This window comes from Anser anser, assembly GCF_964211835.1.
Source record: "Anser anser genome assembly, chromosome: 1".
In the NCBI taxonomy this organism is placed as follows: Eukaryota; Metazoa; Chordata; class Aves; order Anseriformes; family Anatidae; genus Anser; species Anser anser.
The window spans coordinates 214,994,360-215,017,252 of NC_139720.1; the positions used below are offsets into that span (position 1 = coordinate 214,994,360).

The 22,893-nt window shown below is 72.3% G+C and overlaps 2 protein-coding genes across 2 annotated transcripts; one reads left to right on the top strand and one right to left on the bottom strand.

The window, feature by feature from the left end:
* The first annotated feature begins 507 nt into the window (after positions 1–507).
* On the top strand, positions 508–6,202 carry PHOX2A (paired like homeobox 2A). The gene is made up of 3 exons (XM_083824778.1): positions 508–825; positions 1,833–2,020; positions 4,264–6,202. Exons 1-3 carry the CDS (start codon positions 606–608, stop codon positions 4,711–4,713), a joined length of 858 nt encoding a protein of 285 aa, XP_083680904.1. The 5' UTR covers positions 508–605; the 3' UTR covers positions 4,714–6,202.
* A 194-nt stretch (positions 6,203–6,396) lies between these two features.
* Positions 6,397–21,917, bottom strand: INPPL1 (inositol polyphosphate phosphatase like 1). The gene is given in 30 exon segments (XM_083824068.1): positions 6,397–7,792; positions 7,919–8,049; positions 9,124–9,275; positions 9,278–9,406; positions 9,409–9,791; positions 9,900–10,049; positions 10,202–10,286; positions 10,381–10,536; positions 10,625–10,712; positions 10,805–10,893; positions 10,978–11,091; positions 11,251–11,340; positions 11,451–11,532; positions 11,641–11,729; positions 11,820–11,919; positions 12,004–12,142; positions 12,286–12,382; positions 12,887–13,004; positions 13,329–13,525; positions 13,616–13,718; positions 13,837–13,943; positions 14,089–14,239; positions 14,326–14,424; positions 14,504–14,593; positions 14,840–14,930; positions 15,010–15,147; positions 15,235–15,355; positions 15,434–15,584; positions 16,044–16,107; positions 21,729–21,917. Coding segments are annotated over 30 exon segments (3,756 nt in total). The 5' UTR covers positions 21,890–21,917; the 3' UTR covers positions 6,397–7,701.
* Between the last annotated feature and the right edge of the window lie 976 nt (positions 21,918–22,893).

The window sequence follows — 22,893 nt, forward strand, 5'->3', positions numbered from 1 at the left end:
ACGCGGCGGTGGGTGCAGGGATGGGGACGTGGCGACGGGGACAGAGACAAGGGCGGGGATGGGGACGGAGATGGGGACAGGGACGCGATGATGGGGCCGGGGCCGGGGGCAGGGATGGGGCCGGGGACGGCGAGGCCGCCGGGTCCGCGGGCACGAGCGGGGACGAGGCCAGGGACGCGCCCCCGCAGCCGCCCCGACGTGCGCCGCTCCGGGGCCGGGCCGGGGGCTCCGGGAGGGGGCCGGGGGGCCCGGGGGGGGGCGCTCCCGGCCGTCGGGCGCCCGTCGGGGCTCGGGGCCGGGCCGGGCTGGGCGGGCGCCCACGAAGGGTTAAGGGCGGGGGGCGGCGGGGGGAGGCGGCTCCGCCCGCTCCTGCTGCGCCCGCGGTCCCCGGGAGATATTGTCATGCAAAAGCCCCCGACGCCGCCAGCCATTGTCTCCCCGTCGCCGGGCCGGTATATTACGGGGCGCGGCGGCCCGGGGCGGGCGCGGCCGTGCATGGAGCGGCGGCCGGGGGCGGCGGGGCCGGGGCCGGCGGGCAGGCGGCCGAGGTAACCGGGGCGGCCGGGCCGGGGCCGGGGCCGGGCGGCTCCTCCGCTCGCCGCTCCATGTTCGCCATGGACTACTCCTACCTCAACTCGTACGACTCCTGCGTGGCGGCCATGGAGGCGTCCGCCTACGACTTCAGCTCCTGCAGCCAGGCCAACACGTTCCAGTACAGCCCCATGCGGGGCGGCTTCGGGGCCAGCCCGGCCTGCCCCCCCCTCGCCTCCGCCAACTGCGCGCTGGGCGCCCTGCGCGACCACCAGCCCTCGCCCTACTCGGCAGGTAACGGCCGGGCCCCGCCGAGCCGTCGGGGCCGCCGCGCCCCCGAGCCCCCCGCGCGCCCCCGCCGCGCCCCCGGGCTGCCCCGAGCGGCGGCGGCCCCGCGGCGGGGCCGGGAGGGGGTCCCCGCCGCCGCGCCCCCCCGCCGAGCCCCGCTTTCGTTGGCGCCGTCGGGGCGCTGCCCGCGGAGGAGCCGCGAACGAAGCGGCCGCGCTGCCGCCGCCCGCACCGGGACCGGCACCGGCACCGGCACCGGCACAGGCACGGGCACCGGCACCGGCACCGGCCGCGCTCCCCGCCGGCCCCGCTCCCGCCGGCCCGGGCCGCCCGGAGCCCCGCGCCCCGCAGTACGGCGGCGGCGGCAACGAAAGAAGGGGAACGGGGGGCGCGGGGAGGCAGCGCCCGAGCACCGGGACCGCTCTGCCTGTGCTGGGTCCCTGCCCGGTGCCTCCTGCCCGGTGCGTCCTGCCCGGTGCATCCCGGTGCGTCCTGCCCGGTGCATCCCACCCGGTGCCTCCCGCCCGGTGCGTCCTGCTCGGTGCAGCCCGGTGCAGCCTGCCCGGTGCAGCCCGGTGCCTCCTGCCCACTGCTTCTGTGCCCTGTTCCTTCTCCTCTCTGGGTCCCTTCCCGCTGGGTTCCTTCTTGGTGCGTCCTGCCCGGTGCCCCCTGCCCGGTGCCTCCTGCCCGGTGCATCCCCACCCGGTGCATCCCCACCCGGTGCATCCCCACCCGGTGCATCCCAGCCCGGTGCACAACTCCCACTGGGTGCCTTCCCTCGGGGTCCCCGCATGGTGCGTTCCCTCCTGGTGCACCCAGCTCAGATCAGCCTGCCCGCTGCATCCCCTCCCGGTGCATCCCCTCCCGGTGCATCCCTGCCCAGTGCAGCCTTCTCATCAGCGGGTCCTGCCCGGTGCACCCAGCCCGCTGCATCCCCTCCCGGTGCGCCCAGCCCGGTGCGCCCAGCCCTGCCCGCCGTGCCGCCCCGCTCACGCCCGCCTCTCCCTCCCCAGTGCCGTACAAATTCTTCTCGGACCCGTCGGGCATCAACGAGAAGCGGAAGCAGCGGCGGATCCGGACCACGTTCACCAGCTCGCAGCTGAAGGAGCTGGAGAGGGTCTTTGCCGAGACGCACTACCCCGACATCTACACGCGCGAGGAGCTGGCCCTCAAGATCGACCTCACCGAGGCGCGGGTGCAGGTGAGCCGCGGGGACGGAGCGAGGGAGCTCCTGTTGGAGCCCCGGGGGGCTTGGGGACAGTGCTTGGGGCCCTGCTGCTTTGCTCCCCGGTTTAGGGAGGTGTTGGACAAAGAGACCGGGACCCGGGGCTGGTTCCCAGTGCAGGGAACTGCAGCCGAACACGAGCGTGCGCCGTCCCCGGGCCGGTCTCCCTGGCAAAGCCGGGAGCATTTCCCTGACCGTGGTGCGGAGCGGTCCCCAAAAACCATCAGTGATGGGGTGCAGGGAGGTGGCCAGGACCTGGTTCCGCCACCCATTCCCCATCAGCAATTTATTTATTAGAGCAGGGGGGTCGGACAGCATCGGTCCGTGCGAGGACGAGGGCCATGTTGCGCGCTGGGGCGCCCCGCGGTCAGCGCGAGCCCCTCTGGATGGGGCTGCGGGGCGATGTCCCACAGCAGGAGGGGACCCTCGGTCCCCACCCCGGCTGTCGCAGTGGGAAGACCCCAGCCCCGCGGGTCTCCTGGGCGGAAAGCATCCCTTTTTACAGCTCTGCCGGCAGCTGGGGCGGTTCCTGTCCCGGCCATGGGCTGCGGCAGGGTCTGGCGCAACCTCAGCTTTCCCCGCGCGAAGGGCAGGGACCCGGGGGGGCACCGGGACTGGGAAGAAGGGGGTGAAGGGTCCTCTAGGACCCCGCTCCCCTCTGCCCTGCTGCATCCCCCGCGGTGCCATGGAGCAGCCTGAGGCGGGGGCACAGCGCGTTCCCCCCACCCAGCTCAGCCCCAGCTCCCCAGGTCAGCCCCGGCCCCGCAGCAGCGGCGCCGCCTGCCAGCGGGACAGACGCTGCGACCAGGGGACAGGGGTCAGCCAGCCCCCAACTCCATGCAGGGGGACGGTGACATCCCCAGCTAGCCGTGGGGACAGGACAGGACTCGGCTGCGGGGCTGAGCCTGGTGTCGGGAGGGGATCCCTAGAGCAGGGAGCGGAGGAGCAGAAGCGGCGCCGCTCGGGGTGCAGCACACCCGGTCCTGGCTCCCGGTGCAGGGACGGAGCCGTCGGGAATTTTCCTCTGCTTGGGTTGGGCAGAGGAAAAAATTTTTTATTTACCCTTGTATTATCTGATCGGTGGCGTGTTGGTGGGGGCGAGCATGTGCCGGGGGCTCTGTCCTGGAGCCGTGCAGGCTGCGTGTCCCCAGCAGTGCCACCCTCCCCGGCTGCGCGTGTCCGGGTGTCCCCGCAGGGCGCTGCTGGTGCAGGGCTGCGGCGCCAGCGCCGAGTGGGGAAAGCACACAGAGCCCCGGGGCTTTAAAAAAAAATTAATTTAAAATTTTATTTAGCTATTTAATTCATTAAATAATCATTTTAAACTTTGAAATATTGCACCCTGGTGCCATCCCGGAGCCAGGAGCGGGGGCGTTGTGGAAAACATTTCGGCTGCGGTTGGGGCTGTGCAGGCAGCGGGGCCGCGAGCGGCAGCAGGGGCGAGACTCCCGCAGAGCTGTTTGCGATGTGGGGTCTCCAGCACGCCCTGAACCTACAGGAACGGTGGCGCTGGGTCTGTCTGGGTGATCCCGCCCCGAGCTGGATGCATGCAGGGGGAGGGCAGCCCCTGTGCAGCCCCCCGCAGCCCCTGCTTGGTGCCCCCACAGCCGGGCACGTCACTCGCTGCCCTCGCACACTCCGCTTCCATCGCCCGCCTGCAGCCACCCCCCCACCCCCGCCATGTATCTGGGGTCAATGCTGGGCTCCTAGCGGGGGGCGTCCCAGGGTGCACATCCCCAGCGCGGTCCTGGTTTGGGCTCACCAAGCCCCGGGATAGCGCCTGACCTGCTTTCCTTGGTGTGTCCCACCCCGTCCTGTCCTGTCCATCCCCATCCCCATCCCCATCCCCATCCCCATCCCCATCCCCATCCCCATCCCCATCCCGATCTCCATCTCCATCCCTGTTGTTTCTCACCCCCATCCCATCCCATCTCCACCTATATCTCATCCCCATCCCAATCCCCATTCTTTTCCATCCCCATCCTCATCCCATTTCCATCTATATCTCATCCCCATCAAATCCCATCCCAATCCCCTCTCCATCCCCACCCCACTCCCATCTCTATCTCATCCCCATCTATCTCCATCCCCGTCCTTTCCCATTCCCATCCCATCTCCATCTCCATCTCATCCCCGTCCTCTTCTCATCCCATCCCAATCCCCTCTCCATCCCCACCCCACCCCCATCTCTATCTCACCCCCGTCCCCCCCCCTGCCCCCAGGTCTGGTTCCAGAACCGCCGGGCCAAGTTCCGCAAGCAGGAGCGCGCGGCCAACGCCAAGGGCGCGGGCGGCAGCAGCAGCAGCAGCGCCAGCGCCGCCGCCAGCAAGAAGCCGGAGCCGCGCTCGTCCTCGGAGGACGACGAGTCCAAGGAGTCGAACTGCAGCCCGACGCCCGACAGCACGGCCTCGCTGCCCGCCGGCGGCAGCCTGGGCAGCCCCGGGGGCAGCCTGAGCCCCAGCCCGGGCGCGGGGCAGCCCCTGGGGCCCGGGCACCCCCCGCAGCCCCTGAAGGCGCCCCTGTGGCCGGGCGTCAGCACCAGCAGCGGCGCCGCCAACACGGCCGAGCTGCTCAAAGCGTGGCAGCCGGCCGAAGCCATGCCCGGACCTTTCTCCGGCGTCCTCTCCTCCTTCCACAGGAAGCCCAACGCCCTCAAGACAAACCTCTTCTGATCCGACCCCCGCCCCCCCGCGCCCACCCAGCTTCTGCCCCCCCCCCCCCCAGCCCCCCCCGGGGACCCCGCGGTGATGCCCCGCAAACTGCTGCTGGCTGGGGACAGGACAGGTCCCCCCCCCTCCACGTCCCCATCCCTGCACAGCCCCGGCCCCCTGCCCCGGCTCCCTGGGATGCTCCGTGCTCGGTGCCTGCCCTGTGGGGGCACGGAGCCGCGGGGGGGGGACACACATCCACGCACCCCGTGCCCGGGGTGCCGCCGGCACCGCGGATGCTGCAGGAGCAAGGGGTGAGCGCAGCGGGGTCAGCAGCCCCGGGACAAGCCTTGGGGGGGGGGGCTGCAGCCGCCCCCAGCCCGGACGGGGTGCCCGTGGCGTGCCCATCGCTCCTGCACGTTTTGGGGGGGCTCCCACCGTGCTGCGGACGCTGGTGCCCCCCCATCTCCCCCCCCCCCCCATTTCTCCCCGCTACGCGTGGGCATCTCGGCATCCTTGGGGCGAGGAAGCACTTTAGGGGTCGGGATTCCAGAGGCCGGGGGGAGCAGCAAAGGGGCTCGGAGCGGCACCGAACATTTGGGGGGGGCCGCTGGAAGCACCGCACCCCCCCCGCCGCGGAGGCGATGCTGGGGCCGCCCAGCCCATGGACACGGAGCTGCCCCCCCCTCTGCTTTCTGGGGCTGGGGGCAGAGACCCCCCCCCCCCCCTCGCCCACCCGGGGCGCGACGGGATTTGGGGAGGGGGCAGAAAGCAGAACCGGGGGGGCTTCGGCGAGGAGCTGGGAACGCCGCGAACGGGGCCGAGCCACCGGCAGCACCCCCAGTCCCCGTCCCGCCGTGACAGGGCTGGCACCCACCGAGGTGCCCCCCCACCCCCCCCCCCGGGGCCAGGGCACCCCTCGGGGCCCCCCCAGGCCGGCGTGGGCGCGCGTACGTGTGTGTGTGTGTGTGCGTGTCCGTGTAGCTTCTCCAGCGCAGGGGGGGCGCGTGGCACCGGGTGGCACCGGGATGGGGGGGTCCCGGCCACCCCCTGCCCTCGCCCCCCCCCCGCGGGCAGCCCCGGTGCCCGTCCCCCTCCCGCGGTGGCTCCCCCGGGGACCTCTCCGGCTGCTGGATGAGGTTTTGGGGTTGGTTTTGGTCGGTTGTTTTTTTTTTCCCCCCTTTTTTTTTTTTTTAACTGTTCTGTAATTTATTGAACCCATTTGCAAATTATACTAATCCAAATAAAACTTAATTTATTGAAGAAGCCACAGGCTCCCTGCCACCGCAGGGCCGCCCCAAACCCTTGCGGGGGAGGACATTGAGATTTTCCCCATCAAAAGCCCCCAGGCAGCTGCAGGGACCGGGACGTGCAGCCCCCCCTCAGCCCCCCCCCAGCAGTGGTGGGGAACCAGGGGGACAGAGGTCGTGCACCCCCCCGGGTGGGGGGCACAGGGCTGGGACCCTTCCAAAAGGGTCAGCGGCAGTGGTGTCCCTGCCCCCCCCCCAGGATGGGGCACATGGGACCAGGTCCTGGACCCCACTGGGACCAGTACCAAGCAGCCTGGGGGATCCTGCACCATACTGGGACCAGTACAAAGGGGCCGTGCTGCACTGGGACCAGTAGCCCAGCACGGGACAACTGGGCCGGGGCTCTGGGGGGGGCAGAGGGGACGAAGGACGGGGGGGTCCCACACCAGGAGACGAATCGGAGCACACGAGGCCATTTATTGGGGGGGTACAGGCAGGGGCCACGCGGGGGGGCGGCGGGGGGCAGCTCCTCATCCTCGCCCTTCGCCGCCTCTCCTCCGGGAACCCGGCGGAGCAGGGCGAGTTCTGGGTGGCCATTAAATTAAACGTTAAAAAAATAGCTCGTGATTTAAAAAAAAAATAAGGGGGGGGGGTGGGGAGAAAAGAAAACAGGGAAAGAAACACGGAGCACGACACGGTGGCACGGTTTAGTAGGGTTAGGTTCACACCAAACGCCCCGCTGGCTAACGAACGGGGGGGGCCCGGCGCATCCTTCATCTCGGCCGGAGCGGGGGGGCAGCAGGGGGGGTGCAGGACCCTGGGGGTGGTTTCGTGCCCCCCCCCCCACCCCCCGAACCCTGGCACTTGTGGCTGGCGGAGCCCTGGGGTTCACCCCTTACAGGGCAAGGCACGGCCCCGGGTCCCAGCTCGGGGTCCTGGGGGGCTCAGGGGGGGCTGAGCCGGGAAGGGCACTTGGTGAGGGGCCGGCTGGCAGCCCCCCCCCCCCCGGTGCCACCACGGAGGGGACAGAGCCGGGAGTACCGAAGGGAGCGGGGACACCGCGGAGGCACGGGGGGTGGCGAGGTGGGGATGGGCGAAGGCAGGGGGCCGGCGCTGCGCCGGGGCCCCCCTGGGATGCCCGGGGTTGGGGGGGACACCCAGGACTGGGGGGGACACCCGGGGGAGCCTCTCCATCCCATGGATGCACACAGTGGGTGGGTGCCCCGTCCCCATCCCCATCCCACCCCATGGCATCAGAAGGCACTTGGGTACCAGCCCTGCAGGTGCTGGGCTGTAACAGGACCTCTTCCTCCTCCTCCTCCTCCTCTTCCTCCTCCTCCTCCTCTTCCTCCTCCTCCTCCTCCTCCTCCTCCCTGCCTGCAAGGGGCTGTGCTGGGAGCAGGGGGCACCCAGCCCTCACCAGACACCCCCAGGACTCACCCTAATTCCCCCCCCTGACGGCACAACCACCCCCGGATGCGCGCTTGTCCCTTCTCCCAATAAATAAGAAATAACTTAAAACGCTGGGGGGCCCCAACTTAGGGCCCCCCCCCATGAAATTGTCTGACCAGGACCCGCCGCCCCTCGCCCCTCTGCTTTGCCCCTGTCCCCCCCCCCCCCCCCTCCCCTACCCCCCGGTGTCACCCCAGCACCTGGGGGGGACGGGGGGGGGGGGCACGCTCCCATGGCCAGGGGTGGCTGCTGGTGACGGGGGGACACACGGCCACGGCCACGGGGGGGTCACGGTGGGCACGGCCGGCGGCTACTTCCTGAGCTGCAGGCTCTCCAGGAGGACGCGCTTGTGGCCGGGGTCGAGGACACCAGCCTCCTCCAGGTCCTCCTCCGTGATATCGCTGCCAAAGCGGGGCCGGGGGGGGGACAAGACAGGCGTCAGGCACCCGGCGCCCCGCAGCCCCCCCCCCGGGTGGGTCCCACCCCCGCCATGGGGTGGGGGGCTCGGGGCCGGTGCCCGCCCTCACCTGAGGAACTCGAGGTCGTCCCAGCCGTTGTGCACCAGCCCCTCCTCGTACCGCTCCAGCCCGATGGCCCGCAGCCACTCGCCCACGCTGGACTCGCCGGCGCCCGCGCCGCGGCCCGCCTGGCACAGCGCCTGCAACGGCACCCGTGGCACCGGGCGTGCACCCGCGGCACCGGGCGTGCAACCACGGCACCGGGCGTGCAACCGCCGCACCGGGCGTGCACCCGCACCAGCGCCAGCAGGGACCGAGTGCCCCGTGCCAGGGTCCCTCACCGGTACCGGTGGGTGGCCGTGCTCCTCTGTCGTGCCCCGAATCCCATCCCCATCCCCGAAACCCTGTCCCTGAAACCCCATCCCTGAAACCCCCCATCCCCAAGAACCCCCTGCCCAAGACCCCATTCCCCAAAGGCCCCATCCCCGCGACTCCATCCCCAAAGCCCCCACCCCCGAACCCCTGTCCCCAAAACCCCCATCCCCAAAGCCCCCGTCCCCCAAAGCCCCATCCCCAAAACCCCGGTCCCCCCAAACCCCATCCTCCCATACTACCATCCCCCAAAACCCCCATCCCCCAAAACCCCCGTCCCCCCAAAGCCCCCAACCCCCCGAAGCCCCCAACCCCCGAAGCCCCCATCCCCCAAAGCCCCCACCCCTCAACCCCCATCCCCAAAACCCCCGTCCCCCCAAACCCCATCCCCCCAAAGCCCCCACCCCCAAAGCCCCCATCCCCCAAAGCCCCATCCCCCAAAACCCCCATCCCCCAAAGCCCCCGTCCCCCCAAAGCCCCCACCCCCAAAGCCCCATCCCCCAAAGCCCCCATCCCCCAAAGCCCCATCCCCCAAAGCCCCCATCCCCCCAAAGCCCCCACCCCAAAGCCCCCGTCCCCATCCCTTTCCCACTCCATCCCGGGCAGGGGGGGTACAGGGACCCCCAGGGCAGGGGTGCTTGGGGAGCCCCAGGGCTGCGGGGCTGAGCCAGGATGGAGCCCCCCCCACCCTCCCCAGCTGTATTTTGTGTCCCCAGCCCCCCCGGCCCCCGTCACACCACCCCCACGCCACCCTCCCTATTACAGCCCCCCCCCCCCGACCCCACATCCGCCCTCCAAGCACCCTGGGGACAGGGGCGGAGGGGGGCTGGCAGCAGTCACCAACCACCCCCCCCCCAAAGCAACCGGGGGTCCCCACGCTGTGCCCCCCCCCCAGCACTCACCTCCTCGGCCAGGTCCTCCTCGATGCTCTCCCGGATGCAGTGGGGGGGGAAGGCGAGGGGGCGGCCGTAGTCGGGGTGCAGGCAGCGGGGGGGCAGCTCCAGCCGCCCCTTGCCGAGCAGCTGGGGGGGGCCCCCCGCGCCGGCACCTCCCGGCCCCTGCCGTAGTCCACCTCGCTCAGCGTCTTGGCCATCTGCAGCACGGAGCACGAGCGGTCGTCCCGCACCCCCCCGGGCACCGCGGCTCCCCCGGGCGCCTCCAGCCCGAATCCGGCCCCGGTGGGCAGGGGGGCCGGGGGTGCAGCTTGGGCGGGGGGGGCTCGGAGGACGCAGCCCCCAGCAGCTCCTTGGCGCTGGCGTAGAAGGGGTTCTCGGCCACCTCCAGCTCCCGGGGCAGCGGCGGGGGGGGGAAATCGGGGGGGGGCAGAGCCACGGGGCCGGGGTCCTCGTCCGAGGAGCTCTCCTCGCCGCGGCACGGCGGGGGGGGCCCGGCCGAGGGGTGCCGGCGGCGCTCGGGGGCCGCCGCCTTGCCCTTGGGGACGGGGGGCTTGCCGGGGGTCTCGGGCGCCAGCAGCTGGTGGGGGACCCCCTCCAGCACGTAGTACGCGGGGTTGTTGAAGCTGTTCTTCAGCGGCCCCCCCGACGGCTCCGCCGCTGGCTCCGGCTTGGACCTGCGGGTACGGGGGTGAGCGGGGGGGGCCGCGGGGGGCTGCAGCGTGCCCCCCAACACCAACCCTAACCCTGACCCCCCTACCCCTACCCCAAGTGCCCGTGCTCACCGGCTCGGCGCAGCCTCGTCCCGGGAGGTGCCGCGGTGCGGGGCGGGGGGGCGGGCGGCCAGCGGGGCGCTGCCCTTCTCGGGCTCCTCGGGGGGCTTTGCCGGGGGGGCTGCGGGCGGCTCTGCCCCCGCGGGTTTCCTCCCCGCAGACCTGGGGGGCGAGAGGCGTCGGGGCATCGTGCGCCATCCCGCAGGGACGCTCTGAGCATCGCCTGGCCCTGCCTGCATGGCCACGGCGGGGGAGATGCTCGCCGTCCCCCCCCCCCCAGACCCCCCCAGGGTGGTCTCCAAGCCCCCCCTTACTTGGCGTAATCCTGGGTGGCTCTGGCGCCCAGCGGCGCCTTCCCCTTGCCGGCGGCCGTCTCGTCCTTGTCAATGCTGATCCACTCTGCCAGGGGACGGGGAAGATGGGGGGCTCAGTGGGGGCCACCCCCGCCCCCCCCCCCACCCCTCAAACCCCCACACGCACCCCCTGTGCTCACCGTAAAGCCGCTCACGGGTGCCCATGCGCTCGGCGGGCACGCGCACCTTCATGGAGCCGCGGATGTTGCCCGTCTCCTCGCCGCGGTGCGCCAGGTAGGTGAGGAACTGCTGCGCCGTGCTGCCGATCATGGACTTGAGCGCGATCACGCACTCGCCTGGAGGTGGGGGGTGGGTGTCAGGACGGGGGTGTCACGTCCCCGAGGGGCGCAGCCCGCCGTCGGCTCCCCGCGGGGGGCCACGCACCGTAGGACTCGTAGCCATCGAGGGACTTGACGGTGAGCAGCAGGTGCTGGTCCTGCAGGTACTCGATCTCGGAGAGGATGGGCTTCAGCTGCGGGCGAGGGGACGGGGGGGCTGGTGGGGGGCACGGAGGGGACCCCCGTGAGCCTGACCTCGGCCCCGTGCCCCAGCGGGGACCCTCACCGTGGGCAGCTGCCGGGACGACCACTGCACCTTGAGGAAGTTGATGTTGTCGCTGCTCTGGCTGTCGTTCTCGAAGCTCTTCTTGAACTCTGCAAAAAAGGGGGGGGGTGGCACGGTCCCAGCAGGTCCCCAGGGACCCCCAGCCCCGGGACCCCCCCCACCCCGGCGCTCACCCTCCAGGCAGGTGGAGTAAAACTCGATGAAGAACTTGGTGCGGCTGGCCGTCTTCACGATGGCCTCGATGCTCTCGAACTCGATGTACGCCTGGTCCGAGGACTTGGAGAGCCCTGCGGGGAGAGGGGAGCCGTGGGGACCCCCGGGGGCCGGGCCGGGGGCGTCCCCTTGTCCCTGCAGGGGTTGGGGACAGGCCACCCGCAGGCACCCGGGGCACGGAACGGGGGCACCCCACGGGGACGGGGGGGGGCAGGGTGTAGGGGCGCCCGCACCTTTCTTGGAGACGAACTGGGACGTCACCCCCACCTCGAAGGAGCCGAAGACGGGCGAGTGGTCGCTGGTCATGATGTCGTCTGTGCACCCTGCGGCACGAGGGGACAGCTCGGGTGGCCTGTCCCCACGGGGGGTGGCCTGTCCCCACGGTGAGGGGGGGGTGGCCGGTCCCCAGCGCCTGTCCCCTGCCCTCCCTCACCGTAGGCGTTGCAGTTGACGTGGGTCTCGGGGTAGGACTTCCAGAGGATGCGGTCGCACCAGGACGGGACGTTGGTGCGGACCTGGACGGGCACCGGATGGGTTTTTTTTTTTGGGGGGGGGGGGGGGGGGTAAGGGGAGGGGGTAGGCAGAACCCGCCTCGAGGGCCCCCACCCTCCCCCAGCACCTACCCCCGTGGGCTTCTGCTTGTGCCACACGTAGGTGTCCCGCGAGCCGCGCTCGTAGCGGTACGTGGGGGGGAAGGTGATCTCCTCCTCGCCTGCCATAGGGGAAGAGGGGGTCAGGGGGGGCCTGGAGCCGCCCCCCCCCAGCACCCAGTGACCCCCCTGCCCCGGCCCCACGCCCTCACCGAATCGCAGGAAGACCTTGTGCTTCTCCTTCTCCAGGTTGAGCTGATCCACCTTGAGCAGCGGCTCGAACTCCTTGCGGCTGATGTAGTTGAGGATCTCCTGCGGGGCAGGGCAGGGGGGGCTGGCACCGGGGGGGCACACGGGCAGCCCCCGGCCCAGCGGGCACCCCGCGCCCCCCGGCACCTGGATGTCCATGTCCAGGCGGTAGTTGAGGTCCCCGAACCAGAAGAGGTGGGTGAAGCGCAGGGAGATGTCGAAGGAGCTCAGCTGCTTGTCCCCCAGCGAGAGCAGCCGCAGGATGTCCAGGTAGTTCTGGTTCCTCCTGCCGGGCAGCGGGCACCGCACAGACATCACAAGCGTGCAAGAGCCTGCACGCCCCCCCCAGGGAACAACGCAACCCCCCCCCCCCCCAGCCACGTGCCGGACCCTCTCTGCTCTGTCCCCACACGGGGACACCTCACTCGCCTCGCCGTCTTCTCGTTGCCCGAGGTGAGGTGGCAGTTGACGAAGCCGAAGGAGGTGCCGTTGAACATGAAGGAGACGCCCACGGCGCCCTTGTTGCCTGCGGGGACGGAGGGACGGGGGCAGGATCAGGCCGGGGCAGGGCGCTGGGGCTGCCTGTGGTGGCGGGGAGGTGCCCCCGGGCTCTGGTGATGGCGCAGACCCCACTGAGATGGTCAGCACAGGCTGCGCTGCACCGAGAGCAAGTGCCCAAAGCCCTCCTTGTGCAATGCACATGTGCCCAGAGCCCTCCCTGTGCAACACACGTGTGCCCAGAGCGCTCCCCGGGTGATGTCCACGCACCTGGGCCCCACCTTGTGCAAGGCACGCACACCAAAACCCTGCCTCATGCAACACACGTGTGCCCAGAGCCCTCCCTGTGCAACACACGTGTGCCCAGAGCACGCCCTGTGCAACACACGTGCGCCCAGAGCCCTCCCTGTGCAACCAGGCACCCCTGGAGCCCCCCCCCACCCCGTGCAAGGCACACGTGCCCCGAGCAGCAACGCGCACGTGCGCCGTGCAACACACGGGCGCACACCCAGGCGCACGCCCCGCCGCCTACCCAGCGTGTTGGCGATCCCCGTCTTGACGCTGGAGGTGCTGACGTGGCTGATGCGGTTCTCGTGCTCCGGCTTCACCAGCACCACGACCTTGATGTTCCACAGGGACTGCATGGCCACCTGGGGGCCGCGGGCCGTGAGGACCCCGCGGGGAGGGGCCCCGTCCCCGAGCCGTGACCGCAGCGTGCGCCGGGCACCAACACAACCACCCCCGGCAGCACCCGTGCAAGGGGTGCGCACGCTGCCAGCAGCTCCCTCCACCGCCTCCTGCACCCAAAGGCGAGCTCCTGCCACGCGGCAGACGAGCGGTGGCAGCGGACGGCCGCGGCGCCGGGGACCGCGACAGCTCCGAGCGCCCCGGCACTGCGCACGCCCGCCCCGAAGCACCCGGTGCCGGCAGAGCCAGGATATCCCCAGCTCCCCGGAGGGGCCCGGGGCTCCTACCGGGCGGTACTCGATCTCCGTGAAGTCCTTGAGCACGGCGCGGAGGAAATCCACCCACTCCTTGTCCCCCATGGAGTTCTCCTGCGTGCCGAAGACGTAGATGTCGTGGGGGATGCTGACCGTCACCTCGTCCAGCGTCTTGCCCAGCCCCTTGGAGGTGAACCAGGAGGTGATGCTCTTGGGCGGGGGAACGCTGCCTGCGGGGGGGTGGGGGGGCACAGTCAGGGGGGGCTGCCCGCGCTCAGCCCTTGCAGCCCCCCCAGCACGGGAGCCGTGGCCCCGCTCACCCATGTTCCAGGTGCCGATGAAGATGGAGATCATGTCGGGCTCGTCCTGGTGCGAGTGCTTGTTCTTCATCAGCTGCAGCAGCTGGCAGAAAGCCTCCCGCTTCTGGGGGGGCGGGCGGTGAGCCCCCCTGCACCCCACGCTGCGGCGAGCAGCCCCCAGCCCCGCAGGGACCAGCGATGCCCCCCCCACCCCGTGCCCACCCCCTCTGAATACCACGCACCCGGGCGCTGACGAAGATGAAGTCCTTGCGCTGCGTCTTGTCCTTCTCCTTCTCGAAGACGATGCCCAGCTTGTTCTGCACCCGCTGCGACTTGATCAGCTGCCGGACTTGGGGGGCAGGGGGGAATCAGAGAGGTGCCGAGCTCCTGGGGGGGCTCGGACCACTGCGGGGTGCCGAGGACCCCCCCCAACCGCCACCATGCAGTGCCGCCCAGGAGAGCTGGGTGCAGCCGTGCCCGCGGGCCCCGCTCACTCTTGTCGTGGGTGAAGGTGTTCCAGTCCTCCTGCGAGTCCTTCTGCTTCTTCAGCACCACCAGCTTGCCGCCCTCCACGTCCACGCTCAGCGTGTACTTCTGCGACTTGCCGATCTTGGTCAGGTCCCCCAGGGTGACGTCCAGCTTCACCTGCGGGCGGGCACGGGGCGCTGCAGCTGCCAGCCCGGGGAGGGGGCCGGGGACGTCCCCCCGGGTACCGCGCTCCCGGGACTCACCTCGAAGGTCTGCACGGGGATGCTCTTGGCTTTGCGGGAGAGGGGCTGCGCCGGCGGAGCCGGGGTGGCCGAGCTCATCTCCTGCAGAACTTTGAGCGCCTGGGGGAGAGCCGAGCGTGGCCGTCAGCTCCCAGCCCCCGCCCGGCCCCGCGGCACGGCCGCCCGCCCCGGCGCTCACCTTCTTCTCGATGCTGGAGAGGAAATCCTTCAGCACGGACAGCTTCAGCACCAGGCTCTCCAGCTCCTGCTCCCCGCTCTGCGTCGCCGTCTGGAAGCCCCCGGGGCGTCACGGCCCCGAGTGGGGCAGGATGGGGCCCCCCCAGCCCCGCTCCCAGACCCCGGCACCCACCACCCCAGCCCCCCGGGATGGGCGGGACGGGGAGGGCATCTCCCTGCCACCCAAGTGCGCGGCGCTGCGGGCACCAGGGGCACCTCAGCCTGCCCCAGGGGAGCCTGGAGAGCCACCACGGCCAGGGGACGTCACCGCCGCGTCCCCATGCCCTCGCCCCCTCACCTGCTGGAGGATTTTGGAGACCATGGGGGAGCTCTGCTGGTCGAACACCTTGGAGAGGATCTCCAGCCCCGCCAGCACCTTGTCCACCTCGCTGCGGGGAGAGGGCGGGCGTCAGCGGGCGGCACAACGTCCGTCCGTCCGTCCGTCCGTCCCCAGCACACGGCGCTCACCTGTGCAGCCGCTTGCAGGAGGTGACGAGGGTCTTGTTGAGGTGGGGCAGGCTGCTGGCCCCCGCCTTGACGGCCTCCAGGTCCAGCGTGTAGCTGCCCTTCAGGTACTCGTGGGAGATGCTGGTGAGGCCGTTGGTGCTGCGGAAGGAGCCGGGTGAGGGACGGGATGGGGACGGGCACGGCGATGCCGTGGGGACGCGGGGACAGGGGGACACGGCTCCTCACCTCTCCGCCGCCGCCTCGGGCACCACCGGCCCCGGGCTGCCGGGGCTGAGCCCCACGGAGGAACTCGAGAAGCTGCTGGAGCCGGAGCGCGGGGGCAGCGGGGGCTTCTCGTCCTCGCCATCTGCAAGGGAGCGGGGTGGGCGTCACGGCACCGGCGGGCACAGGGACCCCCGGCGGGGAGAGGGGACGCCCTGCGTACCCGAGTAGTCCCTGTCCTCCGCGCTCTCCTTCTCCTTCTCCCTCTCGACGGGGAAGAGCAGGGTGCAGACCAGCCCCTGGTTGGGCTGCAGGTACAGGGCGATCAGCTCGCTCAGCGTCTTGAAGCGCCTCACCTGCACGCCCTGCGACGTCTGCGGGGACACGGCCGCCGTCACCGCCCGCTTTCGGGGTGCCCGGGGCGCGCGGCGAGGCGGGGACGGGGACGCTGGCCGGGCCGGCTGGCACAGCACGGGGAGCACGCAGCCGGCGCCCGGCCGGCAGCCATCCCGCTGCCTCCTCCCTGCCGGGGGCGGCTCTTTCCTGTCTGCCCGCACGGCACAAAGGGGCTTCTGTTGCTCTAAAAATACGCGGCGGCGCGGGCCGGCCAAGAGCAGCACCGCGGAGGCGCCCGGCCGTGCCGCAGGGCCGCTCGCTCGTGGCGCAGGGACGAGCCCTGCACCCACCCCGCGGGGCAGGGAGCCTCCAGCCACAAAGAGCTGGAGCACACCGGGGTCCCCGCTCCGCCGAGCGCCCCCAGACCCCTTGGCGATGGCCAGCCCCCCCCCGGTGGGGTGTCCCCGCGTGTCCCCCGGGGTGGCCGCGCCGCCCACCTGCACGGCCAGGAAGTCCTCCTCGTCGGGCAGGATGCGGTACGTGTGGACGTGCTTCTGGAACCTGCGGGCAGGCGAGGAGCAGGCGTCAGGCGGGGGACACCCGCGGGGGCCGGCCGCTTGCGGGGTCCCCAAAGCCGGGGGGAGCAGGAGACCCCATCCTGCGGGCACCCCGTGCCATCACCAGCACCCACAGGGGGCCCCAAACACAGAGCTGGATGCACTCGCTCGGCTCCAGCACCACCACCGCCTCATGCAACGAGCTGCCCGGCCTCAGCCCGGCTCACGGGGGGGGCTCCTGCCCTCCCCCAGAGCTCGCCCCAAGGGGGGACGTGCGTCTGGCCCTCCCCTCGTCCCCCCGGGCGATGCCCCACGCCACGCAGCGCGGCCGCACGCGTCCCGAAGCGGGCAGGGAGCCGCTGGCAGCGGGCGGCCAGGAAGCAATCTGTTTTCCCCTGGAAGCGCGCAGGAACCGGGGACGCGATCCCGGGGCAGGGGGTGACGGGCGGCGATGAGAGACGGGGTGCCGGCGCCGCGGGGAGCGGGACCCCGCGCCCGCCATCCCCTGCCCGCCCGGGTGCTGCCCACCCGGGACGCTCGGCTGCGGTGCTGCGGGGGGTGACACTCCCCCCCCGCCGCCGGGGCACGCAGACCCCAGCTCCGCGTGGCCCCCCAAGGCGGCCGTCACGGTCGCTCCGTGCCACGGGGCCACGGGGGCGGACGCCACCGCCTCGCCCCACGCTCCCGGAAGGAAATCTAAAAATACAGCTGGCACCGAAACGCGGCACCAAAATAAACCCTGCGGGGACGGGGAGGGACGGGCCGGCCGAGGCCCACGGGCTGCAGTGGGACAAGGTGGGGGGGGGGGGGTGACCCACGTGCCAGGACCCCGGCACGGCCAGGACCCCCCCCCGGGGCTGCCGTTCGTGGCCGTCCCCAGGTGCCGGTGGCCGGGACGGTGGCTCCCGGGCTGGCCCCCGGCCACGGGACGCGCAGAGGTCACCGCGCGGCTGTCACCGCGCCAGGGCCACCTGTCAGCGGGACACAGCTCGGCCACAGGGCTGGGGGGGGGGGGGGGGGGCCACCGGGGCAGGATCTGTCCCCGCGGCACCGTCCCCGTGCCACCCGAGGGGGACATCCCGGGCGTCCCGGGGGCAGAGTTAGGGGAATTTGGGGCCACAGGGCAGCAGGGTGCCCCCGAGGCGCCCCCCATCCCCCTTGATGCCCCTCCAGTGCCACGGCGCAAGCACCCCCCCATAGTAAAAGTACCCCCCCATTCCTGCCCCATGCCATGGGCACAACCTGGCTGTGCCCCCCCCCCCCAACACAAGGCCCTCCCCGGGGTTATTCCACCGCCGGAGGCAGGAACGGCGCCAAGGTGTCGCAGTGCTGGGGGGGCCGCAGGAGCCGATGGTCCCAAACCAGCCCCCCCACACCTCTATCCACCCCCCGCACTGACACGGCCATGGGGAGCCCTGGCTGGGACACGGGGAACCCCCCCAGATTGGGGGTGGCGGGGGGTATCTGAATGGGAAACCCTGCTGGGGGGGCAAGGGGGGGGCATATGGGGAGCCCCAGCTGAGGGATCCTGGGCGGCTACAAAGGGGGGGACCCCAGCTGGGGGGGTGTGGGGGGGCACACGGGGAACCCCAAGCTGGGGTCAGGGGGCTCCACGCAGGAAATCCCGGGGGGGGGCACACAGAGAGCCCCAGCTGGGGGGTCACAAGGGGTCTCCGTGGGGAGCCCCAAGCTCAGGGTCTCCACACCAGGAGCCCCAGCTGGGGGTGGGGGGGGGGCACAGGGAGGTGTAGGGCAGCCCCCTCACAGGGGTCGGCGGGGGGGGTCCCGGGGGGGCTGCAGGGCAGGCCCCGTCCCGCGGCTCAGCCCCGCTCGTGGCTATTTCTGTGACTAATCCTGGCGGCCGGGGAGCCGCACAAAGGGCCTTTATGTGGGCGCGCGGCCGGACGCTGGGCCCCCCCCGACACCCTGCTGCAGCCCCCCCAACCCCTCCCCGAGCCGCGCTCACCCCTTCGCAGCCCCCAGCACCCAAGGGAGAGGTCGCACCCCCGGGGGGGGGGGTCCCCGCTCCGAGGGTCCCCGGTGCATTACTCGCCATCAGTCACCGGAGACGGGGCTCCAGCCTGGCCCCACCGCCCCGGGGGGACCCCCACGGGGACCCCGAGTGCCGGCGCCCGTCCCGCCAGCACCCGGCCACCGTCCCCAGCACCGGCACCGCCAGCTCCCGCGGCACCCGGCACGGGCAGGGCCGCGGCGGCCGGTGCCGGCGGGAGGGTTAAAGGAAGCCGGCGCTGCCGGGATCCCGGCGCGGTTCCCCTTCCTCCTCCTGCCCCCGCGGCTATTTTTAGGCCCCCGGCCGCTCTCCCCCGCGCCGATCCGGCCGGCTGGGGCCAAGCAGCCAGGGGGGGAGGCCCGGAGCCCCCCCCTGGGCTGGGGGCTCGGACTGGAGGAGCCTGGCCCGCGTGGGGGCCACTGCCAGGATGGAGGAGCGTGGGGATGGGGGGGGTGTCCGTGGGCAGGGGGCCGGCAGCACGGCGAGGACAGAAGGCACACGGCTCCTGCCTGAGCGTGGCCAGGCCAAGGCACGGGGGGGGGGGGGGGACACACCGCCAGCCCCGGGGGGACGCCGCAGCCCCACCGAGGGCAGGGCGAGGGGGCAGAACGAGCCCCCGGTTCCCCCCGCGCCAGGAGCCCGGGAAGCGGGGGCAGCGAGGCCCGTCCCACCGGGACGCAGCACCCCGCGCGCCACCCGGCTTCGTGGTGGCCACGTGGCCAGGAGCCGAGCTCGGGCAGGCCCCGGGGAGGGGACGCGTGCCGTGGCACCACGAGGTGCGCCCCCCCCGGCACCCGGCACGGCCCCGGGACAGGGCTGGCGGCGGCCTCACGCCGGCCCCGCTGGTTCTCCCTCGTTTGCCCTAAGGAGCGAGCGGCGGCCGTCGCCCACAGGCTCCTTTCAAGGTGCCCTCGCCGCCACGCGGCGCCGCCTGCCCCAAAACCACATCAAGGTGCCCGGCCCCGAGCACCCCGGTGCGCGCGGAGCCGCCCCGCGCGGCCGTGCCGCCACAGCCCCGGGCTGTGCCGAGGGTTTGGGGACGGCCTGGCCCGGTTCCACCACGCGGGGACCCCCGGGCTGCTGCCCCGAGGCCACCGGGCAGGGTGGTGGCACCGCGGGGACGTGCCGTGGCCACCAAAGGGACCCCCGGGCACGGCGCTCGCCCGGGGCCACCGAGCTCTGTGCGCCCGTCACGGGTGGCGCAACGTCCCCGCAGCCCGGGGAAGGGGACGATGCCGCAGGGCCCCCACGCTGGCGTCCCCGCACCCTGGTGGCCCCCTGGGGTGACACGGGGTGGCCCCGTGGGGTGACACGGGGTGGCCGGCCTGGCGGCCCCCGTGGCACTGCCCCAAGCCGGGTAGGCCTGTCCCAGCTGTCCCCACGCGTGGCCCTGCCTCAGTTTCCCCGCGCTGCAGTTCGGCTGCTCCCCACCCCAGGCGAGAAGGGGCTGGGGGAGACCCCCCCCCCCAAGACCCCAAAGGGACCCCAGGGTGCTGGGTTTGGAAACCGTCCGGTGCCCATCTGATCCCAACCAGGGGTGTCCGGGGGGCGCAGCCGCCCCAAAAGGCACAGAGAGACCCAGATGGGAGGGGGCAAAAGGGGGGGGGACAAGGGGTGCAGGGAAGTAACCCCCCCACACACACTGCCCAGGCTGGGACCTGCTCTGCCACCCACCCCCAAATCCGAGGACCCCCAGACCCACAGCCATGGGGCAGCACAGCCCCGTCCCCATCCCCAGGACCCCCAGCAGCCCCCTGGGACCCCCCCAGTCCCCGCTGCAGGCGCCTCCCCCCCCAGTGCCAGTGCCCCCCCCCCTGCTCTGCCGGACCCCAACCACAGCAGTGGGTGCCAGCCCCCCCCATGCCCATCACCCCCAGCCCCAAACGGTGCCCGTTCCCCCCCCCGGTGCCCGTTCCCCCCACAACACCAGCAGCCCCCACACCTCGTGCCCCCCCCATGCCCACTGTCCCACTGGGTGCCAGTGACCCCCCCAGCGCCCCCATGCTGCACCCCCAGCACCATTTCCTGCCCCCGTGCCCGGTGCCCCCCCAGGTACCGATGACCCCCCCAAGTACTCGGTGCCCCCCCAGTAATCCCTGGTGCCGTTCCCCCCCCCAGTGCCCATGGCCCCACTGGTGCCCCGGTGCCCCCCCGGTGCCATCTCCCCCCCCGTACCCCCAGGTGCCAGTAACCCACCTGTGTGGCCCCCCCAGATTCTCAGTGAGCCCCCGGGTGCCAGTAACCCCGCCCCCGTTCCCAGTGACCCCCTGGCACCCCACGGTGCCGTTGCCCCCCTCTGGGGCCGACCACCTCCCCGGGTCCCGATCACCCCCCCGGGGTCCTGGTCTTGGTCCCGGTCCCATTCTCCCCCCTGGGTCTCGTTGCCCCCCCAGGTCCCAGTCTCCCCCCCGTGCCCCGATCACCCCCCCAGGTCCAGATCCCAATCCCAGTCCCGTTCTCCCCTCCGGGTCTCATTACCCCCCCGGGTCCCATTTCCCCCCCCGGGTCCCGTTCTCCCCCCACTGCCTGTTCACCCCCCCAGGGTCCCGATCACCCCCCAGTCCCGGTCCCGGTCCCTTTTGCCCCCCCGGGTCCCGTTTGCCCCCCTGGTGCCCGATCACCCTCCCAGGTCCAGATCCTGGTCCCGGTCCCGTTTACCCCCCCTCCCCGGGTCTCATTACCCCCCTGGGTCCCATCGCCCCCCCGGGTCCCGTTCCACCCCCGGGTCCCATCGCCCCCCCGTGCCTCGTTTCCCCCGGTGCCCCATTCCCCCCCCCCGGTGCCCATCACCCCCCCGGCTCTCGGGTCCCATTACCCCCCCCCGACTCCCGTTCGCCCCCCGGGTCTTGTTCCCCTCGGTGCCCCATCCCCCCCTCGGTGCCCGTCGCCCCCCCCCGTCTCCCGATCACCCCCCTGGGTCCGGGTCCCGGTCCCCCCCTGATTCCCGTTGCCCCCCCCGGTGCCCCTTCCCCCTCGGGGTCCCGTTCCCCCCGGTGCCCCCCGGGTCCCATTCGGCCCCCGGTGCCCGTCGCCCCCCCGTGCCCCGTTACTCCCGATCCCCCCCCGGTGCCCGTCACCCCCCCGGCTCCCGGGTCCCGTTCCCCCCTCGGTGCCCGTTCCCCCCGGTGCCCCCCGACTCCCGTTCCCCCCCCGACTCCCGTTCCCCCCCCCGACTCCCGTTCCCCCCCGGGTCCCATCGCCCCCCCGGTGCCCGTTCCCCCCGGTGCCCCCCGACTCCCGTTCCCCCCCCGACTCCCGTTCCCCCCCCCGACTCCCGTTCCCCCCCGGGTCCCATCGCCCCCCCGGTGCCCGTTCCCCCCGGTGCCCCCCGACTCCCGTTCCCCCCCCGACTCCCGTTCCCCCTCCGGTGCCCGTTCCCCCCCCGGTGCCCGTTCCCCCCCCGGTGCCCGTTCCCCCCCGGGTCCCATCGCCCCCCCGGTGCCCGTTCCCCCCGGTGCCCCCCGGGTCCCGTTCCCCCCCCCGGGTCCCATCGCCCCCCCGGTGCCCGTTCCCCCCGTTCCCCCCCGGGTCCCATCGCCCCCCCGGTGCCCGTTCCCCCCGTTCCCCCCCGGGTCCCGTCCCCCCCCCCCCGTGCCCGCCCCCCCCGCACTCACAGCACACACAGCGCGTACGCCCCCGCCACGCTCTCGCTGTCCCGCACCAGGAAGCTGCCGTCGCGCCCGGCCCGGGCCAGCAGCTCCTCGGCGGCGGCCCGGCTCAGGTCCCGGTGGTACCAGGGCGGCGCCGGCCCCCCCGGGGCCCCCGCACCCGCCATGCTCCGCCGGGGCCGCGCTCCGCGCTGGGGACGGGCCGGGGGCGGGGGGGGGGGGGGGCGGGGGGGGGTGGACGAACGGCGGCGGGGGGGGGCGGGGGGAGCCGGGGGGGCGGGGAGGACCGGGGAGGGGCGGGGGCACCGGGAGGGGGCGGGGGGCGGGGAGCGGCGGGGGCTGGGCGGGGGGAGGGGCGGTTGGGGGGGGGGGACGGGGGGGGAGGGAGGGGCGGGGGGAGGGAGGGGCGGGGGGGGAGGGAGGGGCGGGGGGGGAGGGAGGGGCGGGGGGAGGCGGAGGGAGGGTGCGGGAGGGACGAAGGGCGCGGCGCGGCGCGGGGCGGCTCGGCACGGGGCGGCGCGGGGCAGGAGCGTTCAGCGTGGGTCGGCACGGTTCGGTTCGGCACGGCGCGGCTCAGAGCGATTCAGAACCGTTTAGCAGGGTTCGGCACGGTTCGGCACGGTTCAGAGCGATTCAGAACCGTTTAGCAGGGTTCGGCACGGTTCGGCACGGTTCAGAGCGATTCAGAACCGTTTAGCACGGTTCGGCACGGTTCAGAGCGATTCAGAACCGTTTAGCACGGTTCAGAGCGATTCAGAACCGTTTAGCACGGTTCAGCACAGTTCGGCACGGTTCAGAGCGATTCAGAACAGTTTAGCACAGTTCAGAAGAATTTAGCACAGTTCGGCGTGGTTTGGCACGGTTCAGCACGGTTCAGAGCGATTCAGAACAGTTTAGCACGGTTCGGCATGGTTCAGCACGGTTCGGCACAGTTCAGCACAGTTCGGAACGATTCAGAACTGTTTAACACGGTTCGGCACAGTTCAGAAGAGTTTAGCACGGTTTGGCATGATTCGGCATGGTTCAGCGCGGTTCAGAGCTGTTTAGCACGGTACAGCACAGTTCAGCACTGTTCAGCACCATTCAGGACGATTCAGAACAGTTTAGCATGGTTCGGCATGGTTTGGCACAGTTCAGCACGGTTCAGAACAATTCAGAACAGTTTAGCACG